Source organism: Megascapheus bottae, chromosome 17 (genome assembly GCF_031878675.1).
Source record: "Megascapheus bottae isolate mThoBot1 chromosome 17, mThoBot2.hap1, whole genome shotgun sequence".
NCBI classification, from domain to species: domain Eukaryota; kingdom Metazoa; phylum Chordata; class Mammalia; order Rodentia; family Geomyidae; genus Megascapheus; species Megascapheus bottae.
Window position 1 is genome coordinate 10,690,256 of NC_143525.1, and position 22,698 is coordinate 10,712,953.

Here is a 22,698-nt window from a genome sequence, read left to right on the forward strand (position 1 = left end):
TGTACAGATGTAGAAACTTCTGTTTTTCTGGTAGATCCTGTGAAATGGTCTTTAGTTTCAATAATGCTTCCTACAAAGTTGACAAAGTAGTGTTTACTTTTTTTTTTTTTTGGTTAATACTTGCATGGGTCATTGTTTCCAAGCTTGCTTTCAGCTTTTTCACATTTTGTCTTTATGAAGTGCCTAAAGTTACTATTTTTGTCTAGACTTTTACAACATGTTCTAAATAGAATATTTAGTTTATATACATGCCGTGTTAACTGATATATTTCATTTTAAACATACTATTTGAGTCATTGCTTATTTTTGTACCTATTATTATATTACTTCTCCTTTTATCTCTTCCTCCTCTAACTCCCCCACCCTCCTTTTAGGCTGAGTAGGTTTTATTGTTCTAGCTTTTTACCTCTTGTTTTACACATTTTTTCTTAGTTTTTTTTTCTTTTTGGAGAGGGGTAGTACAGTGCTGGGATTTGAACTTGGAGCTTTGCACTTGCTATCCGGGTGCTACTCTAGGCTTCCCAGTATAGCTGTGGTGACAGGTGTGCACCATTGTACCCATCTGTGGGTTAGGAAGGGGTCTCGTGAAATTTTCTGGCCTAACTGGCCTTGAATGGAAACCTTCCCAATGAAGTAGGATTACAGTGGGGCCACTGGCACCTTCTTTTAGCTGTTCTTTCAGTAATTACCTATTCTATTATATCCTTTACATTTTTAAAACTAATATAAAGTAGGGCTTGTTTTGTTTTGTTTTGTTTATTTTTTACTGTTATGGATAGAAAAAGACCTGAGAACACTTGAACTCCGAATTATTTCTGTGATATCTCTCTCTCTCTCTCTCTCTCTCTCTCCCTCCCTCCCTCCCTCCCTCCCTCCCTCCCTCCCTTCCTCCCTCCCTCTCTCCCTTCCTCCCTCCCTCTCTCTTCCCTGCCCTTCCTCCCTCCCTCCCCCCCACCCTGGGTTATCATCTTTTCTGTATCACACAGGGAAGTTTTGTTTGTTTGACTTTGCATGGTGATACACGTGTGTGAATTATTCTCTCTGCCCCCTTTCTTTTGAGGGTAGGACATACTGGTGTTTGAGCTGCCTTACAGTTGTTAAGCAGGTGCTCTATGGCTTGAGTCATCTCCCCTCATGCCCCCACTTTTTTTTTTCAGTCCTGGGGCTTGAACTCAGGGCTTGAACACTGTCCTTGGGCTTTTTCCTTGAGGCTAGCACTCTGCCACTTGAAGCGCAGCACCACTTCTGGCTTTTCCGGAAGTGCATGCTAGGCAAAGCACTCTACCACTAGGCCAAACTCCCGGCCCACCCCCACCCCCGCCCTTGTTTTTTGAAGATATTTTTCAAGGCAGACTCTGCCTTGTGCATCTGGGGTTACAGATGTGAACCACTGTGCCCTGCTTATTTGAGTTGAGATCTCACTATGTTTTCCTCAGACTGACTTCAAATCATAATCCTCTATTTCAAGCTCCGTAGTAGCTAGGGTGACAGATGTGAGCCCCTGCACCCAGCCCCCTGTTTCCATTTGGGCAGCCTGCTGAGAGACAGAGTTGGGGGTATTCCCAGCTCAGCGATCTGTTCCTGGCAGGACATTACTGTATCTCTGCTCCTTGGCACTCCATAGCCTCTGGGCCAGCTTCCATTTCCTAGTTCTCCAATCCTTCGATCTTTGGATCATTACACATCATATACATATATCAATTATGTGTATCCATAAACTGATTATATAGCAACTAAAATGTATTATATATACATGAAATATTACTCAGTGATCCAAAACAAGGATCCCTGCTTTCTTAAACCCAAGTCTGACACTTACAGATGAGTACATTTTTCAGTGGGGCTGTAGAGGAAGGCCGTCTTCAACGCAGCCATCCACACACAGGAGCCTGGAGGCACCGAGTAGCTCAGAACGCTGGCCACATTGCCCGTGTTTTATGCCTGCTAATATTTTTGTATGTCTCTCTTAGGTAAGATATGCAGTCGTGTTATTATCCACATGGAACCCATTGGGTCTTTGTCATTCTTCAAGATTTCCCTGTGGCACACTAGCCAGTATTTCTAGTTGCTTACTAGGCATCCTGCATGGCTAACTTCCGCTCACTGACTCCCACAATGTGTTGAAGGGGGATTTGTTATCTTCCCTCCCACAAAGCACCCCTTTCCTGTCTCTCAAGCTTTAAAACCTTGCCATCCTCTTTGACTTGTTCCTTGAATAATTTTTCTTTGTGAGCTTTCCTGAGTGTGCCAGGTTAAGTCTGAGCCCAGCCTGTCAGGGACTCCTTCTCCCTGGAGTTGCCTTTCCCAGTCTGGGTGAGGCCCTGCTGCTGTGCCAGGTTTTCAGCAGTCCACTGATATGCCTACCTTGTCACCTAGTGTCCCTTCAGCCATTGTCAGACAGCTGTCAGATTTATACTTTGTCTGAAGTGCTTCTTTCCTCTGATGGCTCTTGAAATTATCCAGTGAGACTTTTCTCTCACATTCCACAGTAGACTGTGTTCCCCAAGAGATCAGCATGCCCTGCCAGAGTCAGGAATGTCTCCTGTTCCGGGAAGTCTGGGGCTCTTACCATTACTTATCTCTCTTTTACCCCAATAGTCTTTTAAAAAACATCAAAGAACATCTGGGTCTGAATTTCATATCTACCTCTGTCGTTTCTGACAGGATGTCATGATTTTATGACTTTCAGTGCTTGGGTATGTTGTGTTCTCTCTAGAGCATCCCCTCCGCCCCCCCCCCCCCCCGCCCCATTCATTATGAAACCCAGGTTGGCCTGAAAGTCAAGAGGGTTCTGACTTCCCCCATGCTGGTATTACATGCCTGTACCACCACATCCCACTCATCTGCCAGTTATAATTCCTGCTCACCTTTTCTCTTTCCCGTTTTGCTATCATATATATATGGAGAGAGATAGAGAGAGATAGAGAGAAAGAGAGAGAGAGAGAAAGAGGGCGAAATACATATCTCATGGCTGGTAGTTTGGTGTGTTTCTGTTATTTTCATAGCAGAATGTATGTTTCTTGATGATATTTAATATTCTCTGTGTTAGTTTTATACATTTAATATAGCATACTTTGAATTTGAAGGTCACCAAGGCAGTCATTTTGTCAGCATTTTTCCCTCTTGGTATATACAAGGGGAAGGCAGAAGGATATGATATTTATTTCAGTGATCAGTTTATATGTGAGCCCAATATCTGAGCTGGTTTCCTGAGTACGGAAGTTAGCTAAGTACTTTGATAGTAAAATTCCCAGTTGAGCATTTTTGTTGTTGTTACTTTTCCTCTTTGGCAAAGATACTGTTGATCATTGGCCTCTTCTGATGACTTGCTCGTACTTGTGAGACTTACTCATTTTTGTAATTCCACTCCTCAGGAAAGTGCCTCACATGTGGGATCATTTCTAACAAACCATGTCATTGTCATCATCACTTAGCTTTCATCATGCTCTGGAATGTTAAACACAAAGTCAGTATATCTAAACTCCAAGAGGAGCTTTCTTTTTTTTTTTTTTTCTTTTCTTTTTGGCTAGTCTAGAATTATGTACTTGTTTTTAAAGTGAAATACAGAATCTGTAGCTATGTTAGATCCATAATCTCACTTTTGAATGAAAGAAGTTATGTGGATAAACCCTCTTCCCCCTGCCTAGTTCCAGCTCCCAAGTAGCTAGAATTATAACTGGCTTCAGCCATCCCTTATCACTTCTTTATAGCAAAACCACTCAAAAACCTTTCTTCCACCTTTTTGAGATGAAACAATAAAGAACTCCCACAGTGCACTAGCTGTGCTCTAGTGCTAAGGTCTCTTTTTACCGTGTCTCACTGCTTTTTTGTCCTATGGGAGGCAGAGAGGATGACCAGATTTTGGAAGGGGTGTGGGAAGCCCTGGGAGTCAGGGTTACCTGAAGGTTCCCTACAGATGTGCAGGCCCCAGCCGAAGACTTGAGTGGTCAGTGAGGGGTGGGAAAGTTATGAGTTGGACTAGGTCAGGCTTTTAAGGGCCAGATCCAGTCGGTGTGGATGGAAGGCATTAGCCAACAGCCACATCCTTGACTGACCATGGGGCACTTGCTCTTTGTCTAACCTTGGTGGGAAGTGTGTTTCACCTCTGAGCCTGTACCGGTGGCCCTGAGACACCAGGAAAGAACCACAGCAATGGTTCTGGTGCCTGGAATGGTTTTGGCAGATCGCTGTCTTGTTTTAGCATTAGTAACTGCAGTATTCAAAATAGAGTGGTCTCCAGAGAGCTTTCTGGTGACAATTGCCAAAGGTTTCAGTCCTTATGAACACAGCTGTTGATTAGAATCCTCCTTCATGGCCTGTGGAGAGGCTGGCGCCATGCCCCAGTGAGCAGTCCCAGCCCTTCAGTCTTTTCTGTAGTTTTTCCCAGTCACCTTCAATAAAAGGTCTGTGTGTCACACAGCCACAGCTGAAGTGTCCTTCTTAAATGCCCGCAATCCTGCCCAGGGCCATGTAGCTGGCAGCAGGCCCCTTTGTAACTGGTTTTCCACCATTCCCAGAGTCATTTTCTAGAACGTTCTCTGAAATCAGTCTACAGAAAAACTTAGAAGCCTCAAAGTTATAAATGTTTAGAGTAGATTATGGATAAAGACTGATCTTAAAAAGTATTGAAGAATTCATAGAGCTTGGCAGTGTTTACTGGTAATTACCAGAGCAAAACAGGGCCAGGAACATGGCCTAGTGGTAGAATGCTTGCCTACCATACACAAACCCTTGAGTTTCTTGATATAACATGCACAGAAAAAGCCAGAAGTGGTGCTATAAAGAGCTTTTAAGAGAAAGCTCAAGGACAGTGTCCAGGCCCTGAGTTAAAACTCCAGGGTTGGCAAAAAAAAAAAAAAAAGTACAACAGGCTGGGCCTTTAATCCTAGCTAGTCAAAAGGCTGAGATCTGAGAATCACAGTTCAAAACCAGCCCAGTCAGTAAAGTTTAACCATCCCTGAACTGGAAGTAGAGCTGTGGTTCAAATTGGTAGAGACTATCTTGATCCCAAAAGCTCAGGAATAGCCCCCCAAACCTTGAGTTCAAACCCCATGACTGACAAGAAAGAAAGAAAGAAAGGAAAGAAAGAAAGAAAGAAAGAAAGAAAGAAAGAAAGAAAGAAAGAAAGACATCAATTTAAATGTTTATTGTTTTTGTTTAGACATAATAATAGCCCAGGCAAATTAACTTAAACAAATTATTTTCTATGAAAACATGTTTTCAAAACAAAAAAACACAAATCTTCATTTTCTTCATAAAACATAACTAGATTTTCATATCTGTTTTTGCATTCAGTTTATTGTAGTAAGCTGTTTTAAAGTATTGGATGAAAATCATGCCTGACCTCAGATGTTTGGGAAAAGTCTTTTAATAGCTTTTTCAGATGATTGTGAATATTCCTTTTTAATGCTATACCCAAACATGACAAATGGTATTTTCTTTAAGACAACTCGCCATGTAGGTTCTGTAACTATATTGAGTTTCTCATAGCTTGTCTCCTCACAAGAGAATCTTTAAAAGTAAAAAAATATGGACCTGACAGTATCCTGTAGCACATTTTATTGTGTTTTACAGTGAAGTATTTTAGAGAAATTACTCCAGATCAACCCACCTTACTAAAATTGCTATAGAAGAACTCGTTGGAATCTAATGTGAAATTGACCTGACTGAGCAGTTTAATTTGTGGATAGTTTAATTGTCCAAAGGTGAGGCTCTCCAATTTAGATTCCTGTGTTCTTTCCATCTCCTGATTGGACTCTGGCTGATGAATATAGGATTTTGTTGTGTTTAGTTTGTTTTTGTTGTTTTTTTTTAACACTACACTTTCTTTTTATTTTAGACTTACTCTGGACTCTTCTGTGTAGTCATCAACCCTTACAAGAACCTTCCGATTTACTCTGAGAATATCATTGAGATGTACAGAGGAAAGAAGCGCCATGAGATGCCTCCGCACATCTACGCCATATCCGAGTCTGCTTACAGGTGCATGCTTCAAGGTAAGGGGAGCAGCATGTCAGAAGTTTCTATGTGGTAGGTGGTGTTTGCAAGGTTTCAATGCCATCTGTAAAAAGTTTCCATTTCCCTGTTAAAGAAATGAAAGTAATGCGTATTATAGAAAAGTTATTCCTTTCAGTAAGACAACATTGTCATTTTCCGTGGGAAGCTGAGAACAATTTGCTGCTTCATAACAGTACTTGATATAAGTTTTCATCATATGTATATATACATATATATCATGAGATGGTGTGTGTGTGTGTGTGTATGTGTGTGCTTGTGTGCTTGGGTTCCCCATTACTGACCAGTATCACTACCATTCTATTATGTTAGTTTTAAAACTAACAGGAAGCTGGGTTCAGGTGGCTCACAACTATAAAACTATAATCCTAGCTACTCAGGAGGCTGAGATCTGAGTATTGAGGTTTGAATTTAACTTTAGCATACTCGTCTAAGAGATTGTTCAATTCAACAGCAAAAAGCTGGCAATGGAGGTGTGGCTTAAGTGGTAGAGTGCCAATCTTTTTATCCCCTAATTTACTTTATTGTTGTTTTAGAGGTGATGTACAGTGGGATTACCTTTCTTTTCACATAGTATCATCTGTTCCCTCATTCTCTCCCATCCCTCCCTCCCAGCTCTGCTCACAAGTGGTATGGATCACTTTTATCAGGGTCCAATGAAGCCAGTGTGCTCCATTCCTGCACCTTTCACCCTTTTCCTCTGTAGAGTGCCAGTCTTGAGCAAAAAAGCCAGGAGAGAGCTATGAGGCCCACTGACTTCAAGCCCCAGGACCTGCACCAAGAAAAAAAAAACAAACAAACTCACACATAGCAAGTAGTAGAGTGCTTACTTAGCATGGATGAAACTTCTGGGTGCAATCACCAACTATACAAATAAAACTAGCCAGAAGTATAGTAGCAATAGAATAGGAAAAGGAATATTTCATTGGATAAAAAAGTCCGTGAATTGAATGTATGTAAAGGAGACAAAAGTTGTTGTGTGCTGGTGGCTCTTGCCTGTGATCCTACCTACTCAAGAGGCTGAGCTCTGAGGGTGGTAGTTCAAAGCCAGCCTGGGCAGGAAAGTCACTGAGACTTTGAACTCCAGTTAAATACCAAAAAGCCTGATGTGGAGTTGTGGCTCAAGAGACCATACCCAGGCCCTGAGCAGCCCTTAGGACCAGCACAAAAGAAAACAACAAACAATAGCAACTTTAAAATACCTTGAACTGATCGATTTTGATTGCCCTTTTGAGAGGCTGCAGTATTGGAGTTTGAACTTAGTTCCTTATATTTATTAGGCAAGCCCTCTACACTTGAACCACATTTCCAGGTTTGTTTGTTTGTTTGTTTGTTTTGGCTTTTCTTTGGGTGTGGGGAACCATTCAGATAAAATTTCTCTTTTGCCTGGGGCCAGGTTCAGGCCACAATCCTACACACCCTGAATACTTGGAATTGTGGTCATGACTGCCACATCTGGTTCATTCTTTAAGATAGTCTTCCCCCCTGATGGGGGGGGGGGTGGAGGTACCAGTTCTAGGGCTTGAACTCAGGGCCTGGACACTGTACCCTAGCTTCTTTTGCTCAAGGCTAGCTCTCAACTACTTGAGCCACAGTGCCACTTCCAGCTTTTTCGGTTTCTGTGTACTGAAGAATTGAACTCAGGGCTTCATACATGCTGGGCAAGCACTCTACCACTAAGCCACATTCCTAGCCAAGATTCCCAGCCAAGATAGAGAGTCTTCTAGGCTGATCTTAAACCATGATACTTTCATCTCTACCTTTTAAGTAGCCCGGATTACAGATAGGTATCACGATGCCTGGCCCTGCGGTATTGATTGCTTTCTTTTGGGTCAGAATGAAACATGAAGTTGAAGACTCTTTGAAGCCTTGCTTTTAGACCCAGGGGTTTATGGAGTGGTCTTTTAAAGTAGAGGTGGATATATATGGAATGTCTCATAGGAAACAAAGTTTCACTGCATTTGGCCTTGATTAAATGACATTTAATTGATCCATAGTCCTTTGTCTTGCACTTGAGATTTTTGAGCCCCTGGTCCTTGGAGTATTATAGAGAAGGAGGCTTTCCAGAAGGCTGGGCACAGGCTCACAGACATTCTTCCTTTCTTTTCTTCCTTTTTGATTTTGTGTTTTAAAGAAGTCTTTAGTTATGCAAATGGGTTTCATATTAACATGTCATTTATGCATACCATTCCCAATGCATCTCGATGAACATTACTCCTTCCTTCATTCTTACCTGATCTCTCCCACTCTGCTCATGCTCAGAAGTTTCTCACTTCCCTTTTCATGTATGTCCATTGAGAATTAGGATTGTGTTTGTCAACCCTTCCTCTTCATTCAACTACCCCTCTCTCCTTCACCCCGTCCTCTTCATATCAGACATATTTCACCATCCTAGTATGCATTTTGTTCAACTGTGTATTTATTGTTCAGCGTGGAAACCCACCTCTTTGTATACCAAACTTTCTGTGTTTTCATATGCACCATTCTCATTTTTAAGAAGGGGGAAAACCTGTAGGGCTCTGAGTTTAATACCCATATGTGCCAGGAGATTGTAGAATCTGTCAGTAGGAGGGTGGCTGAGAACAATGTGACTGCTGGTCATGTGATCTTGAACTTCCCAGCAAAGGGAAATCAGTAGACCCTGGTAACAGACAATTGGAACTGCATAGCGCCCCGGTGTCTCCCAGGCTGTCGTGGATGCTGTGTGCCACGGAGCTGCTGGTTCCTGGCTGAGGTCATCTAGGTGGTAGCAGACACGCTGTTCCCAGGATTTTCACCCATGGACCTGCAGATGCAGCTGCATGCCTGTAGAACTGATGGAGATAATGAGAATATTTAATGAAGAAAAGCACAAGTTATAAATGCTGGAGTGGTACAGAGTTGACTCTGTCACAAGAGTTATCAGGAGTAAATGTGATGCTTCACCTACTATGTGCCAAAATAAGCTGATTGAACATGGAGGAAGACGGAAGGAGGATGTGGCCTATCAGCATAGCATTTTATTTGTTTGCTTTGGGTGGTACTAGAGTGTGAACTCAGGCCTCCTTGTCTGCTCTACCATTCCAGTTGCTCCAGCTTACGGCCACAATGCTCAGCTATGTGATAATATTCTTCTTGTGTGTGTATGTGTTTGCTGGGGCTTGAACTCACGGCCCATGTGCTGTTCCTGAGCTTTTATGCGCAAGGCTAGTGCTCTACCACTTTATGCCACAGCTCTACTTCTGGCTTTTTTTTTTTTTTTCTGGCAGTTGATTGGAAATAAAAGTCTCACAGGCTTTATTTATTACCGGGCTGGCTTTGAACTGTGATCCTGAGACCTCAGCCTCCACAGTAGCTAGAAATTACAGGTCTCTGCTACAGGTTCTTGGTAATAGCAGCATTCTTATCCAAAATAGTAAATTTTTTGTGCAAAATTAAATGGGATTAGCTCATTACAGATTCAAAAGTCTGATATAGAAATTAGCCCCCCCCCAAAAAAAAGAAAGTAGAAGATAAACACCTTTGTTTGCCATTCTTCTAGAAGGAACTGATCCACTACAATGAACGGTGAGGGTGAACTCTAGGGTGGATCAGAGGCTAGTGTGTAAGCAGTTGCTGATGAAACTCTCAGGTATCAGGTTCTTCATCCTAGACCTTCTATTAGAGAAGCAGCCAATAGTTGCTTAAGAGGGCTTATGTGAAGAATTTAGTACATTTGGTGCCTCAACTGTGATGTTAGAGTCAATTCCCCATTCAGCATGTCAAGTTTTTTGTTTTTGTTTTATTATTTCTGCATCTATCCTGGGGCTTGAACTCAGGGCATGGGCACTCTCTCTGAGCTTTTTTGCTTAAGACTATTACTCTGCCACAGCTCCACTTCTGTCTTTTTAGCTTTTGGCTTTTTTTGGAAATAAGACTTCTATGGATTTTCCTATCCTGACTAGACTGGCTTTGAACTGTGTTTCTCAGATCTCTGACTCCTGACTAGCTAGGATTATTGGCATGAGGGACACCTGGTTCAGGTAGAATTTTTGTATCCCCTTATCTTTGCATCAAATATTGAAAGCAATATTAACTATAAACACCAGAAGGTGAACCAGTATAAGAGCAGGAGTTCTGACATGCTTCTCCCAGAATTTCACATATCGTAGTAAGTAGGGGAAAAAAGAGCATAAAGAATATGATTTAAAACAACTTAGCAAGCTGGTATTGGATAGTACTACGGCCGCCAAGCAGAAAGCACATTTAGAAGCTTGTTGTGATTCTAAATGAGGCCACCAATGAAACTCCCTAAAAGAAGAAACCATACATTCTCTACCACATTCTCTGACCACAGTGTAATAAGACAGAACATTAACAATAAAAAGATTTCCAAGTGGTTTTTTGTGGGAATGTGTTTAACAAGTTCTTGCTATTAATCATTTATGTGCTATTATAGTGTCTTGAAATTAACCACATCGAAGTATCACATATTAAAAATATATGCATGGGGGCATAAGTTACTGTAAAAAACAATTCAGAGCTAAAGTTTGTATGTCTGTACCCGCACAAAGAGCATGTGTGCTTGTGCTGGTACTGAGGCTTGAACTCAGGTCCTTGCATTCTCACTTGTCTGTTTCACTCTAAGCTGACATTCTACCACTTGAACCACATCTCCACTTCTGGCTTTTGCTGTTTAGTTGTAATAACAGTCTTTTGGATTTTTCTGCCCAGGCTGACTTTGAACCATGACTCTCAGATCTCAGCTTCCTGAGCCACAGTGCCTAGCTTACAGCATTTTTTTAAAAATAAGTAAACAAAAATTTGAAGAGGAATGGTGTTTTCTCAGCAAGGTAGATGAAAGACAACTATATGAAGTCTTTTATGAGCTGTTCTGTATGTTTTTTTTTTACCACAATAACAACAGCAACAAAACCATTCTTTAGAAGTACAGTGGTAAAAAATGGAAAAGAGCAAGGAAAGGGGTAACATTGTCTAAAAACAAATACACTCATTATTGGACTTAACATACATAACTCCTGTCCATATCACCTTTATAACAACAGTAAAAATAAGTTTTTGTTTTTTGGGTTTTTTTAAGTACAGTGGTAAAGTTGGGTGCTAGTGGCTCATGCCTGTAATCCTAGCTACTCAGGAAGCTGAATTCTGAGGCTGAGCCTGGGCAGGAAAGTCCATGAGCGTCTTATCTCTAATTAAGCACCAAAAAAAGCCAGGAATAGAGCTGTGACTCAAGTGGTAGTGCACTAGCTTTGGAGCACAAGAAGCTTAGGACCTTGCCCAATGCCCTAAATTCAAGTCCCAGAGCCAACACACACACACACACACACACACACACACACACACACACACACACACTACAGAAATACAGTGAGCCAAAATCAAAAGGATAAAAATACCTAACAAAAAATAGATTGAAACAAAGATGAATAGATTGGAACAAAGTACATTCTGTTGTAGAATGGTTAAGTAAAGCTAAATGCTGACTCCTGAGAATACCAGAGAACAGACAAGTGTTTAGCAAGGAAACCCAAGCAGAGAGAATGATGAAGTTGATAAGATACTCTAAACAAACATAAAGTTGACTGCAAAACAGTGCCCTTGGGAGGAATTGGAAAGCTTGTCTAATAGCAATCCATCTTCCAGTCCAAAAGACTGAACAGTGGCAAAGGTAAAGTCTCATATTTTTTATTTTTTTTTTTTATATTTTTTTGTCAGTTGTGGGGCTTGAATTCTGGATCTGAGTGCTACCCCTGAGCTTTTTCACTCAAGGCTATATCACTGAGCCACAATGCCACCTCCAGTTTTTTGTTTTTTTTTTCTCAGTAGTTTATTGGAATTATATGAGTCTTACAGACTTCACTGCCTAGGCTGGCTTTGAATCATCATCTACAGATCTCAGCCTTCTGAGTACCTAGGATTACAGGTATAAGACACTGGTACCCAGCTCATTAAAGTTTGTCTTAAGGATGTAGGTAATTCCTGTGTTTTCTACATGGGTTTAATTCACTAAATTAAGTAGAATAATATAACCCCAAGATCAGAATTTGTAAAGGAAATGTAAATGCTTAAATTTTTATTACTTATTTTTATTCATTTCTTTTGCCTCCCTGGGGTTTAAACTCTGGGCCTGAATGCTGTCTCTGAGCTTCTTTTGCTCAAAGTGAGTGTTCTACTGCAGGAGCCACAGCATCACTTCTGGCTTTTTTGAGTAGCTTATTGGAGATAAGAATCTCAAACTTTCCTGCCAGTGCTGGCTTCCCAAAGTGATCCTCAGATCTCTACTTCCTGAATAGCTAGGATTATAGGAGTGAGCCACTTGGCTTTTTAAAACACTATTTAAAAAGTAACATAGGAATATACTTAGCAAATATACAGAGAGTAAGATTTTTCATATTACTGAAAACATAGGAGATAACTATTTGATTCCTACCCTCTCTTTAGAGAATATTACACTGTAATTATTTCTTCTGGTACATGTGCATGTTTATAAGTGACAAGCTTATGCCATTTCCTGTAACTTCCATTCTTGTTTCTAGTATTATTTGTACATTCTCTATATGAAAGCAGTTTTTGACTAGTCACCTAAACCATCTCCTACTCTCCCTGATAGACGTTAAACTAATGCCATGTGTGGTAGGCTCACATTTCCTTTCTTGCATAATTTGTTACTTTCCCTGGGGTTAGCAATTTTTCCATTTGGGAATAGGATAGTTTTCCAATTACCAACATTAATTTGACAGAACTTTACAAGTTCCTTCAATACATAAAAATAGATCACATAAAGTGGATGAAGCTAAAGCGAATCATGTTGAGTGAGATAAGTCAAGACCAAAGGAACAAAAGGCTCATGGTATCCTTAATATGTGGCTGTCGGATCCAAACAAGAGCAAGGACTTATTAGTCACGTACCCAATGTTATGGACATGGTCTTGGAGATATAAACATAACTACATAGACATAAAAATCTGTGATGGGCTATATACTCTATAGACATGTTTTATTACATACATTAATATGTACCTATGACATACAAACCTTCAGCTTAATTTTAATTATGTTCTAAAATCTAAGTGTCAGTGATTATATATAGAAATTCCCTTCTTGGATACTTGTTTGTTAAATAAGACATTTGAAATATGATGTAAAAATCATTGTTAATAAATTCTTTAATAAAAACATAGATCACATAATCCTCGGTGTCTTTGCCATCTGAGCTCTGTGACTTCCTCCACCTGTACTTGTTGCTGTATTTCCTCAGCTATAGCTCTCATATGTTATTATTTTTTGGGGGGGTGGCGGGGGTATATGGATGGAGAATAGCTTCCAAGCAAATGTTGAAAACAATCAATTATTACATCAGTCGATAATGACTTCATAAAAAGGGTAGCTTATCTGTATAGAAACTGGGCAGCTTCTGGGACAGCAGGCATACAAATTACCCCCATTTGTTTGAAAAATGAGCCATCTTACAAATAGGATTGCTGTACACTAAAATATGAGCCTTGGAAATATAGATTGAATTTAATTTTTTTTAAATTGGTCATGGGACTTGAACTCTGGGCCTGCCTGGATGCTGTCCCTGAGCTCTTCAGCTCAAGGCTACCACCCTACCCCTTGAGACACAGCGCCATTTCTGGTTTTCTGGCAGTTAATTGGAGATAAGAGTCTCATAGTCTTTGATAGTTCAGAAACTAAGTAAGTTTCCCAGCTAAGAGAAACAAAGGCAAAAACAAGTTATCCCCCGCCTCCATCCAAGAAGCAATGAAAAGTGCTTTAAAAAGCCAACAGATGGGGCCGGGAGTTTGGCCTAGTGGTTAAAGTGCTTGTCTAGCATGCACGAAGACCCGGGTTCGATTCCTTGGTACCACATACATAGGAAAAAGCCGGAAGTGGTGCTGAGGCTCAAGTGGTAGAGCTCTAGCCTTGAGAAAGTCCAAGGACAGTGCTCAGGCCCTGAGCTCAAGCCCAGGACTGGCAAAAAAAAAAAAAAAAAAGAAAGCCAACAGATATGCAGTTAAAATAATGAATTGAAGTACTTTTAACACCTTACACATGGGAAATAGCCTAATGCAATCATACACCATTTACAAGAAAATCACTTCATGTAGTCATTTATTTATTCAGTGTATGCTATGTAAAAACGACCTATGTAACTTATGGGTTTAGATAGGAGGGGTAACATTATCAGGAAGCATTGTACTCACAATCTGACTTATGGAATTGTAGCCCCTTTATACAAGTATTGAATAATAATTTTGTAAAAAAGACATTGCAATGTAGCAAAATAGCAAAAGTTTAAGGATGGATAGGTACCTAGCCAGTTGCATTAACAAAGAAACAACCACTGAATGCCAGTGGCTCACTCTTGTAATCCTAGCTACCCAGAAGGCTATGATCTGAAGATCAGGATTCAAAGTCAGCCTCATCAAGAAAGTCCTTGAGGCCCTTATCTCCAATTAAGCACTAGAAAATCCAGGTATGGAGCTGTGGCTCAACTGGTAGAACACTAGCTTTGGGCGCACAAGCTCAGAAACAGCACCCAAGTCCTGAGTCCAAGCTCTAGGACCCGCATGTGCGCGCGTGCACATGCGCGCGCACACACACACACACACACACACACACACATGCGCGTGCACAAATAACTATCTCAAGTAAAATTTCAAACAAAAACAAGAACAAAGAACATCATGTTACACAAGACAGTATTATTTCATAAGAAATTGTAGTTGCTGAATCTGTGGATTGATCTCATGTGGAAATAGGAAAGATTACTCATACCGTGACATAGGAGGTAGATTAAAACCCTCGTAGTGACATTGCTTTAGGGACTTTTATCTCTTGGGGACACAACAAGCAGACAGTGTCAAGTAGTGATAGGTGAAGAAAACTAAAAATGGGACAGGCATAGAGTGAAAGGTCTATGTTGTGGTAAAACTGTCTTCAAGGACAATTAGCTTATTTCCTTGTTTACATGTGAAAACTGTTCTTTGCAGGTATTCATCCTTCATTAGGGAAGTGATTTGCAGCTTTTTCTTCCCCTTCTAGTCTGTGATCCACTTTGGGCTCATTTTCTTTTGTGAAGGGTTGGGGGAGCTCTGTGGTACAAGGGTGGGTTGAGTTCAAAGGTTCATCTTTTGCATGTGGCTGTCTGGTTGTTCTAGCACTGTTGGAACTTTTGACATTTTAGTGTTCAGTTGTTTACTATTTGTATATATTTTGCCACCTATACATACTTTTTTGTCAGTTGTGGGCCTTGAATTCAGGGCCTGGGCATTATCCCTGAGCTCTTTACTTCAGGCTAGCACTTTACCACTTTGAGCCACAGCTCCACTTTCGGGTGGTTTTCTGGTGGTTCATTCGAGATAAGAAGAGTCTTAGTGACTTTCCTGCTCAGGCTGGCTTTGAACCATGATCTCAGATCTCAGCCTCCTGAGTAACTAGGATTATAGACAGGAGCCACCAGCTCCTGGCTGTATTAACTTCTTGAGAACTTGGTTTTTACTAACTTAATTCTAGAAAGATTTTGTTTTGCTTTGTTCTAAGTGAGCGTTAGGGTTTTTTGTCTAAAAGACCATTTTACCGTAAGTAAGTTCATTGTCATCTTCTATGCTTTTTCTTTTCCCCCTTGGGTTGTGATGTTAAATGGGTGATGGAGTTGGCATCCTTACTTTCTTCCTAATCCTAGAGTTACAAGCATTTAAGTTTTCACAGTTAAAGATGATATCAAGCCTGGCACCCATTGCCTCCTGCCTGTCATCCTAGCTCTTCTGGAGGCTGAGATCTGACATTGTAGTTTGACACTAGCACTCAGGGAAGTCTGTGAACTTTTGTCTCATACACACAAAAGATGAGATCAGCTGTGGAGGTGAGGTTCATAAATCACTTTTATTACATGGTTCAAGTTGGAATTGCTTTGTAGTTTAGTTTGCTGCTGCATTTTTTTTTTAATTATAAATGGATATTGAATCTTTTGGGACTGGGAATGTGGCTTAGTGGTAGAGTGCTTCTCTAGCATGCATGAAGCCCTGGGTTCCACTCCTCAGTACCACATACACAGAAAAAGCTGGAAGAGACAGTGCTCAGGTCCAGAGTTCAAGTCCCAAGGCTGGCTAACGAAAAGAGGAAGGGGAGGAGAGGGAGAAAGAAATTATAAATGGATATTGAACTCTTTTCAAATTCTTTTCTACATCTGTTCAATGATCATATGCTTTTTTCTCTTAATCTGTTTATTTGTATCTTCAAGCAGCCTTTATACCCACAATGAACACCACACACTTTTTACATGTACCATCTTTTATTTTATATATGGCTAGTTTTATAAGCATAGTTAAGTATTTTTGTGTATTTGTCAAATATTTATATTTTGTTTTCTTTAGTTTTAACATTTTGCAAGGCTTGTCTCTTAATTTCCTGTTTCTTCCATAAATGTTAATGCTCTGTAGAATTCACAGAGAAGCATTTTTTTTTTGCCAGTTCTGGTGCTTGAACTCAAGGCCTGACCACTGTCCTTGGACTTCTCTCAAGGCTAGAGCTCTATCACTTGAGCCACAGCACCATTTCCAGCTTTTTTCTATATATGTGGTAACAAGGAATCGAACCCCGGTCTTCATGCATGCTAGGCAAGCACGCTACCAGTAGGCCACACTTCCAGCCCCCAGAAGCATTCGTGTGTGTGTGTGTGTGTGTGTGTGTGTGTGTGTGTGTGTGGTGTTTTCATGAGAAAGATTTTAGTTACAGATTCAGTTTCTTTCATTGACCTAGGTTGCTATTTCTTCTCAAGGTCTTAGCCCCTTGAGTAGCTAGGATTTCAGACGTGAGACACCGGCACCCAGCTAATAGTTTGTATCTTTAAAGAAATTTTCGTTTTTCATTTTAGCTGTTTAACATCTTGGCATAAAGGGTCCTTAGTATTTCCTACTATGTTCAGACTGTGTGCTGGTCAGGCATCTGAAGTAAGCTAGGCCAGGAAGGGTGAAGTGAGCCTGGGCTCTGTCGGTTACCCTAGATCATCAGGCCTTTGGAGCTAATGAGTGGGTCAGATTTAGCACTGTGCAGTGGGGCTAGGGAGCATTTACCTTGATCTTAGAGTTACTAATTGTTAATGCGCCAGTATTGCTGTTATAGCAGTTATTTTTACAAAATCGGGCCAACAGTCACTCAAGCTTTTTTGTTGTTTTTCTGTGTTACAGATCGAGAGGACCAGTCAATTCTGTGCACGTAAGTAAATATTCAATTTTCAGACTTTTTTTTTTATTATTTTGGGAAGCAGAAACTTAACTGTTTTACATGGGCATATGGAAGTAAAGCAAGAGCTTACTGCAAACCATGTAGTTATTTTAAGAACTATGATGATAGAAATTGTGTATATTTGGTGTTACTGTGTGATTACCAACAGGAGTTCTCGCACATTTTGTAAGATGTATTCGTGAGGCTTACCTCTTCAGCTTGTATGTAGATCTGTAGACCTGTGGCCATTGGGGTGGTTTCTTCTTCATCCTTAATAAACATGGGTGATTATGCTGCGCCTGTGCACTGTGCACTCAGTACAGAACAGCAGCTGTGACAGGGCAGATATCACTGTGGCCACTGTGTAGAGGGAGATCAGAGAGGAGGCTACTGGGTTTTCCAGGCAGGTGAAGATGGTAGTTGCAGACAGGAAGGTGCTTGGGAAGCTGGAGAGAAGCAATTGAGTGAAGGTGGTATCCAGTCAGGACTTGAGCTCAAGGGAAAGGAACCAAGAGAGGAGCTGTTGATAGGGCCATATTCCGACATGAGAATGTGGAAGGAGGAGCAGATTGGAGTGGCAAGTCATGAACCTGGTTAGAGATGCGTACCCCATCTGGAGAGAGGCTTGTGCTCGGAGTGCAGACCTAAGATACTGACTGCACCATGCAGTGGGAGCCAGGCTGCAGAAGCCCAAGTGACCCAGCACAGAGGCAGTAGGAGGCCAGAGGATGGTGACAAAGTTGGTCAAGAGACAGAAGCCTTTTGAGAAAGGGGAAGAAGGTCAGCCATCAGGTACCTCCAAGATGGAATAAGGGGGAGAGACCTTGGGCCATCGAGGACTGGGGATGGGGTGGGAAGGTGATGGAAGCCACACTGAAGGGGGAGAAAAGAAAGAATTCAGACTGTTTGCCAGTAGCTCCTGCTTATAATCCTAGCTGCTCAGGAGGCTGAGATCCTAGGATTGGGGTTCAAAGCCAGCAGAGGCAGAAAAGTTCGGTGGTTAACTACCAAAAAGCCAAAAGTGAAGCTGTGGTTCAGTCTTCTGCATCAAAGCTCAGTAACAGCACCTAGGCCCTAAGTTCAAACCCTGGTACCAGCACCACTGCCCTCCCCCCCAAAAAAAAAATTGCAAAAAACAAGTATTTGATTGACGTTATTTGCCAGTTTTTTAATATTGTGAACAAGAGAAATGGTGGATTATCAGGAAGAGGTGAGCAGAGGGTTTTGCTGGTGTTGATGGAGCAGCTTGGAGAAAGAGGCTGTTGTAGGAATGGCAGGATGGAGGCAGGAAGGAAGCAGAGCCTGGACTAGCCTATGGGTGATAAGTTACAGAGCAGAGGTTGGTAGGGAGATGGGACCCTTCAGTGATGACTGTGTGGCCTCTGAGTCCCAGTGCAGGGAAGTAGGGACAGGAACTAGAAACTAAAGCATTTTCTCTGCAACATAGGAAATTTGGTGTCTAATACAAAGCAGAGGAAACAGCAGGATAGGAAGTTTGAAGAGAGGAGAATGAATGAATGAATTGTATGATTTTTCTTCTAGCATGATTTGACCTTTAGGATTACATAAATAGACCTCTTCTGAATAACAAAAGCCCTGAAACTTAGTAGCTCTAACTAAACTAAGAGCTTGTGCAGGTTTCCCATCGATTGTGCTGGGCTCAGCGAGTGGGTCTGCTGATCTGGGGATCTCTGCAGATGTGGCCAGCTGTGAGGCGGCCAGCCTACCGTTGGCAGGATGCCTTGGCTTCTCCACAGGTCCTCTTGTCCAGCAGTCTAACCCTGGCTTTCAGGGAGGTGGCAGGGTGCCAAGAACAGCCAGAGGGCATGCTCCAGTGTAGAAGCATTGGAATTTCTGCTTGTGTCCTTTTGCTGCCATCTCTCTTCCAAGGCAGACACATGGCCAAGGGCAGAGTCAGCCTGGGAAACTTAGAGTGGAGCCCAGCACACTGGGTCCGAGTCTGTCCACCTGAACGCGAGGATGGGACCAAGTCCTGCCCTTTGGAGGCTGAGGACTCTCTTCTTGTAGGGTGGCTGGGGGAGTTGGATAACTATTTTTGATGGGAACTTTCAGAAATACCTAAAAGCAAGAAACACCTACGGAGGGAATAACAGCCCTTAGGAGAACGAAAGGATGAACGGTTTATTGAGGGGTGCGTGCGTGCGTGCGTGCGTGCGTGTGTGTGTGTGTGTGTGTGTGTGTGTGTTTGTGTATTAGAACTTGAACTTAGGGCCTGAGCCATGGTCCCCTTTTTTCTCTCAAGGCTGGTGTTCTTTCACTTGAGCCACACTTCCATTTGTGTCCAATTGGTGGTTAATTGGAGGTCAAAGCCCTGCCCCAGCTGGCTTCAAACCATGCGCCTCAGATCTCAGCAACCTGAATAGCAAGGATTACAGGCAAAAGCCACTGGCTCCTGTTTCTAGTTTCTTTTTGTTACCATAGTGACTGTCACAGATGTTAGCACTGGTCATGAGATGGTCAATATCATCTTTGGCCAGAGTTTGTCATTAATTAATAGGATTGGATTTATGTGGGAAGTCTTCTAGCAGCTAGACTAGCTCAGACATAAAGCAGCATTGTGGAAAAAGTTTTCTCTCCCATTCTTTTAAAATTATTAGCCTTTTCAACATTCTGAATATTGTGAATATTTTCAGACTTGAGAGGAGGTTGGAAGAACTTTGAAGTGAATTATTGATATATAAATTGCCCAGATTCTACCATTAACATTTTATTTATTTGTTTGTTTGTTTTTGCCTGTCCTGGGGCTTGAACTCAGAGCCTGGGCACTGTCCTTGGGCTTTCTCAGGGCTAGTGCCCTACCACTTGAGCCACAGCAGCACTTCCAGCCTTTTTCTGTGTATGTAGTACCAAGGAGTCAAACCCAGGGCTTCATAAATGCGAGGCAAGCCCTCTACCACTAGGCCACACTCCCAGCTCCACCATTAACATTTTATTATACCTGATTTATCATTATCTGTTTGTTCATCCCCCTCTCTATTAGTCCATTTTATTAGTGGTGTTGGGAGGAGAACCATTGGTTTGGAGTCTGCAAAGGGACTGAAATAAACAGATTAACAGGTGAAGTGACAAATTTAAATTATAGAACTCAGTGACAAGTAAGCTTCAGGAAGCTACCTGAAATGAAAAAGTCACAACTGACTCTTAACACATGTGGGAAAGAACAAGGTAGAGGTTAGGGCCTCGGTGGGAACATCTGGAAGGTTCACTGCTACTTTGGGCAGCACAGGGTCAATCATTCCCACCCAGAACACCTTTGGGAGGGGTTCAAGTCAGGCATATACAGAAGAAGCCTTTAAGTTTATATAGCACTTATTTTACATTGACTTGTAGGATCAGTACACTTCCCCTTATGTGCTTCAGTACATAGGGTCCATTGTCATCATCTTTTGTTTTTAATCTTAATTCCAAATCCTCAGGTGACATTCTAGGTGTGCTTTGGCTGAGCTACAGTCCCTATGAGGGTGCTTCATGTCCCCTCCCATCCTATTAGAGCTCCCTACCGCAACTCTTCATCTTCTCTCAATTGTCTTCAGTTTTACTTGCGTCACTGTGATACTTAATAACAACTTTCATGTTCCAATCTATTATAAGGAAACATTGTAGTCTGAAAAATATGAAAATGAAACAGTGTATCCTAGATTTAAGAATATGCGATAATTTCCTTGGTATTTTGGAGACTCCCAAAGAGTATGTCACTGCTGTCTTTTTAAACTTAGTCCATTGCTAAGCTATTTTTTTTTTTGCAAGCAAATAACTAGTCAAGTTCAATAGGAAGCTAGTGTTTTATTAGGTAGTTGGTCAATATTGTGCACTAAATATTTGCAAAAAATGGAATATCACAAAAATGTAATTATAAACATTTGATTGTTTAAATAAATGTCAGAGTTCAATAATTTATCTGTAAGCCTTTCTTTCTCAGTCCTTTGCTGTCTAATTTACCATTTCTCTAGGATGAATTTGTAATTGACACTTTGGCCTCTATTAATAACCCCCCGCCCCAAACTGGTAAGAAAATCTTAAAATTCATCTGGAAGCAGAAAAAAACCAAAATAGCCAATGCAACTCTGAGCAGATGAAGCAGTGTTGTATCTCACTTCAAACCTTCAAACTATATAACCAAGCTATAGCAACAAAAACAGCATGCTGCTGGCACAAAAAGAGACACATAGTCCAATAGAATAGATCTAATAGTAACACATAGCTACAACCATCTGACTTTTGAAAATAGTAGCCTCTTCAAAAAAGGGCATTGGGGAAAAATTGGGTATTAGATTCAACCTCTTATCCTGTACAAAAGTTAATTCAAGGGCCAGGAGTTTGGCCTAGAGGTAGAGTGCTTGCCTAGCATACATGAAGACCCAGGTTTGATCCTTGGTACCACATACATAGAAAAAAGCTGGAAGTGGTGCTGAGGCTCAAGTGGTAGAGCTCTACCCTTGAGAAAGTCTAAGGACACAGAAAAAGCTTAAAGTATAGACTTAACACCTTTCTGAACAGAACATCATTATCTCAGGAAATAAGAACAAGACTTGATCAATTAATTGCATCAAATTCAAAAGTGTATCCAATTTTAAAAGTCTCTGTACAGCAAAGGAAAACCTATACAATGGGAGAACCGTTTTGCCAGCTTCCCATCAGATGAACTATTAATACCCAGAATATATAAAGAGCTACAAAAATTAAGGAGCAGAACTGCCCAGTTAGAACATGGGCAAATGAACAGAACAGACTGTTCTCAAAAGTCAGGATAATGACTAATACACACACGAAGAAAGGTTTGACATCCTTAGCAAGTGCAAGAAAGTATTATATAACACTGAGATGCCAGTCATCAGGAAAACAAACAGCCACAAATGCTGATAAGGGAAAAGAGGACCCTCATACACTATTGGTGGAAATGTACATTAGTGCAGCCACTATGAAAATATGGGGATTCATCAAGAATCTGAAACAGAGCCACCATATGGTACTGCTGTGCTACCCCTAGGCATATAACTGAAGGAATGTAAGTTTGCATTACAGTAGAGAGACCTACACTCCCATAGGCATAGTTGCCGTATTCTCAATAGCCAAAGTATGGAGTCAGCCTAAGTGCTCGACAATCAGTGAATTTTTTTTTGAATGGATTTTTTTAAAATTTTTTTATTGTAATTAATAAAAGGGTTACATGATATTTGCCAGATAGAAGGTGCATTAATTCACATACATTGATACCCTTTCATGTGTCTTGGTACCCATTACCTTCCCCCCCACCCCCCCCTTTGAATGGATTTTTAAGATGTGGTATATACATATATACAGAATATTTTTCAGCCATAAAGAAGAATGAAATTATGCCTTTTTCAGGAAAGGGAGTGGAATTGTAGATCATTAAGTGAAATAAACCAGGCTAAGTCAGATACCACATGCTCTCTTTTACAGACTCTAGATCTTATAAAATGAATGACAGGAGTATAG

At 41.1% G+C, this 22,698-nt stretch overlaps 1 protein-coding gene across 5 annotated transcripts in view; it reads left to right on the forward strand.

The window, feature by feature from the left end:
- Myh10 (myosin heavy chain 10) overlaps positions 1-22,698 on the forward strand; it is a 130,369-nt gene that overhangs the window by 18,916 nt on the left and 88,755 nt on the right. For all 5 annotated transcript variants that reach the window (XM_090349580.1, XM_090349582.1, XM_090349581.1 and 2 more), the window contains exons 3-4: positions 5,840-5,996; positions 17,184-17,211. In XM_090349580.1, coding sequence (XP_090205706.1) covers positions 5,840-5,996; positions 17,184-17,211 — 185 coding nt within the window. The remainder of the gene's footprint in view (positions 1-5,839; positions 5,997-17,183; positions 17,212-22,698) is intronic.